This window comes from Sinocyclocheilus anshuiensis, unplaced genomic scaffold (assembly GCF_001515605.1).
Source record: "Sinocyclocheilus anshuiensis isolate Anshui unplaced genomic scaffold, SAMN03320099.WGS_v1.1 scaffold1199, whole genome shotgun sequence".
Taxonomy (NCBI): Eukaryota; Metazoa; Chordata; class Actinopteri; order Cypriniformes; family Cyprinidae; genus Sinocyclocheilus; species Sinocyclocheilus anshuiensis.
Genome location: NW_015540934.1, coordinates 43,648 through 48,039, shown reverse-complemented (window position 1 = coordinate 48,039; position 4,392 = coordinate 43,648). Strand labels below are relative to the sequence as shown.

Below are 4,392 nucleotides of genomic sequence, written 5' to 3'. Positions count from 1 at the left end.
ATTTTTTCTTATGCTCTAAACAATGTAATGACATGAAAAAATACTAAATTCACAAAGCTTTTTATTTCTGGTTCTCAGGAGGATATTTTCCCAATCCGCACCTCGTGGAAATGAATGGTGCAGATGCGCGGTTTCATTTAAGCGTGCATGTGTATCGCTCGTGGTCTTTTCAGCCATCTCAATATATATGAGTGCATGAACACACAACTAGAACTGCTAGAACTGCTCTGAGTCACTTCATGAGCATTTTACAATTTCTTTATTATTAATTAATTATTATAACCATAATAACCATATTTGGGTTGATGTATATGCTTTTATTTTATTTTTTCAATTAACTGTTTTTTTTTTCAAAGCATTGTTAGATGCAGTGTTTCCTGTAGTTATGTGAAGATTTGGTTTCAAAAACAGTATCAGTAAATTATTTCTTATGATTTTAAATCTGCATTGAACTTCAGATCAATCTCAAAGTAAAAGGCGGTACTAAAGTCTGATTTTGTAGTGGATGTGTTCAGTTATTATCATCTTAATTCAAGTGCTGAAGGATTTTGAAAGTCTGACAGTAATCAGTGTTGAGCACTACCGTAAGGTTACCTCTGCATGGTGTAAATGTTTGAAAATGATTAACAGTTGAAAACATTCATTAGAAATTTAGAAAAGTAATCAAAAAGTAATCAAAAGTAATCAGTTACATTACTTTAATAAAGTAATTTAAAAAGTTACACTACCATTACATTTTAAATAGGGTCACTTGTAATCTGTAACCGATTACATTTTCAAAGTAACCTTCCCAACACTGCTGATTCGCATCTTTGGTGTGGCGTCATTCATTAGAAGGAGACATGAAATGCTTGGTGTTCCCTCCCTGCTTCATAGTAACACTTTCATGTGTGGACAATGATTCTCAGAATGAAGACAGCTGCTATTGCGGAGTATTGCTTTTGTTGAAACTGGGATCAACAAGCTGCGAATCATTTGAAAGTGGCTGCTATAATTGCAGCTGACCACTAGATGTCACTGGTAGGGTCTGTCTTTGAGGCTTTAAAGCTTTGAATCTTTTTTGGTACAATCAGGAAGAAGCCTCAAAAGATTCATCTGCCCATCTCTAATAGAACTTGACTGAATAAGACTTACCACTTCCAATATGCCCGTGGACAAAAAAGCCAAAAAGTGCTAGAGAAAATCTGCAACACAAACAAATGTTAAACACACTTTGCTTTATAGAAATAAACAAAACAAAGGACAGAAACAACAAATTAAGACTAAACCTTAAGAGTTGGACAGTGGTATCATCCATGTTCAGCAAAAAAAAAAAAAGAACCGTAACAAAACCAATACAAAATCAGGAGACACATTTGTCTCAAACAAATATTACTCCATTACAAGTAAAAGTTGTAAAGATAGATTTTAATTTAAGTATAAAGTACAGAAGTACTTGCTTTTAAAAGTACCAAAAGTACATTTCCTTTTGTATGTCAATGCACTGTTTTATTATTGTTGTATGTAATACTTGCAATACCTCTGAAGCAACTTACAATACATTACACCTACTGAATACACTGACTAGTTTGTAGTATCTTTGGAATAAAGAGCTTTTAGAATGTTAAAAACCTATGGGGAAAAAATATATATATATTATTTAACACCCCTACCCACCCCCACAAAAGCAGGATGGTAGTGATCTCACACAGCTCTGGACACATCTATGTGTAGCCATTCATCCACATTTGAACAGAGTGGACAGTGAAATTGCTGTAAATACAGACTGATAAGGAAGAAAACAAAAAAATCAAACCTGCTTTAAAACCCAGCAACACAACTGTAGCTGTATAACTTTACAACAGCAACACTGCTTTAGCAAAAAAGCAAAACATCAAGACTTATTTGACATCAAAACAAAAATTTAAAAAATGCTGTCTAATCGCTGTACTTTGATGTCATACACAGAATGGTCTGTGCAGTGCTGCTTCAGTCAAACACCTTTGTGTTTTATTAGGAGACGCACAACAGTTCTTCTGTGGCTTTATTGGTAATATTTTCACTTATTTAGCAAAATCACTAATTTAGCAAAATCAGACAATATTGTGTCTAATATAAACCACAATATTAACTTCTTATTATTGAATTGTTGTAAATAAATATCACATTTGGAACTGGTCAGTGCTCAAAAAATGCTGGGAAATCATTTCATGTAGGCTAGCCCCAAGAGTGATTACTGATATTCTTAATAATCTTAATAGAAATGTAGTGGAGTGAAAAGTACAATATTTTTCTTTCAAATGTAGTGAAGTTAGAGTCATAAGTTTCCAGAAAAAAATAATACTCAAGTAAAGTACAGATACTCAAAAAGTGTACTTAAGTACAATACTCATGTAAATGTAATTAGTTACTGTCCGCCTCTGATTTTATGTGATACGCTGTCATGGCATTCGACACGTGCAGAAGTAGGTAGACCCAGACTGACAGCTGGCATCTGAAAAAAAAAAAACTTTAAAGATTATTTACGATTAATTATTGTTGCCAAGTTATCTAGTCGTTGCTTGTTTACAGTGCTACAGCAGTTTGTTAGAGATCGCGATCTATCTCATTTGTTTGTCTAAAGAATTGCCGACAGATATGAACGTACACAAGTTACGCCATAATTTAAACGCGGCAGATTTTAATAGACAGTAAAACAAAGGCAGAATACCGTATAACTCCAGGCTGGCACAGTAATATTGACGAATGGCTAAACAAATGTAGAGCACCATAACTTAATTTGAGCGGTCTAAAACAGTCAAAGAGCGGTAACTGATGATACTGTGTTGTGCCTTGGTTTTTCTCCGGGGCTTTTCTCCAAGATACTTATTGATAAAGGAGGTCATATATGTCCCAAAATTATCAATAACTAATTTTCGACCAAAAACGAAGTTATGGTGTTTTGTTTTTGCACGACAGCATTGCTGTCATCATAGACAGGCGTGCTTTCAGCAACCAGGCACCCACATCCCGCCTTTTTGCTCATTTTCGATTATCCGGGAGTGACGCGCTGCCAAGATGGCAACGGTCGGCTCCGCCCACTTTAGGCTTAAAAAATGCACTTCAGAAAACTACGAGTGACGTCACAGACACTACGTCCGTCCCTGCGTCTCAATGTTCATACTATCCATACTAAATAGTATGTGAGATTAGAATAAGTGTGTCCCAAAGCATAGTATGTTGAAAAGAGTATGCCAGGGATGTCAGTGGTTCAACTGTAAAGTTACGAAGCCACGAGAATACTTTTTTGCTCAAAGAAAACTAAAATAATGACTTTATTCCACATTTTCATCCCTACTGCGTCACTTGTGGACGCGTGTTCACGACAGTATCATGACACGAGCATGTGGCGGCGCCACACGCTCGTTAAAGGTCACATATTTTACACATTTCTGGAGTTTTATTTTAAGTCTTGATGTCCTTAAGAATATATATTTGCGGTATAAGTACCAAAAACCATCTCAATATATTTTTTTACAGCTCCTCTCTCAGAAGCTCTGCAAATAACAGGTCGATTTTGGCCTGTCTAATTAATATTCATGAGCCTCTCTTCTGATTGGCCTGTTGTTTTCTGAGTGACGCACGGCCAGGCCAACCACAGGTAACTAGGGTCATGTATGCTGTAGCCTGCTGTGGATTGATGATACTCACAAGTAAGGTCAATAGAAACACAGTGAATGATGGTCACTGCTGAGGGAAATGTCCGGGCCTTACATGTTTGAGCCGAACTCAGACCCCGAATCGGCGACGACAGGAGACAACCAACCACCTCCTCAAACGTGCTTACAACAGGATGTTTCAGAATGGTAATTAATGTTGTTGTTTTTTTTCAAACACAGAATGCAGTAAATATAAACCTGACCAGCTGAGCGTTTGTGATCACGTGAACTTGAAGACACTTGTACAAATGCGGATAGGTGACTTGAATGGAAATTATTCCAGATTGGCGATGTAGTATTTGGTTTCTGTATTCTGTACTGTATTTTCCTGTGCTCAAACCTGCCAATCTAAAGGATCAAACACCGTGTATGGCGTTTGAGGTAATTTGTGAATTAGCATAGACTTATAGTCCAAATAAAACAATTTGCAACTGTTACTATTATTACACTTGTATACAAAACTTTGTATTATGCTTGTTATAGAGTATGACGTCGCGTGCACTATGTTTGACGTGGTTGTCACGGCGACCGTCACAGCCCTACTGTGCAATGATGTAGTTTCCTGACATCCAGACTGAACAGCGTTTTCTCGACATGTTTCCGTGTTGTTATTGCTCAGCAGCAATGGCATGGACGCGATGTTGTCTGGGGGTTTTCATCAAAAATATCTTAAATTGTGTTCCGAAGATGAACGAAGGTCTTACGGGTTTGAAAC

The 4,392-nt window shown here is 36.7% G+C and overlaps 1 protein-coding gene across 1 annotated transcript in view; it reads right to left on the bottom strand.

Moving 5' to 3' along the window:
* Positions 1 to 602, bottom strand: part of LOC107689512 (protein argonaute-2-like) — a 6,742-nt gene extending 6,140 nt beyond the window's left edge. The window contains exon 1 of the mRNA XM_016487515.1: positions 595 to 602. Coding sequence (XP_016343001.1) covers positions 595 to 602 — 8 coding nt within the window. The remainder of the gene's footprint in view (positions 1 to 594) is intronic.
* Between the last annotated feature and the right edge of the window lie 3,790 nt (positions 603 to 4,392).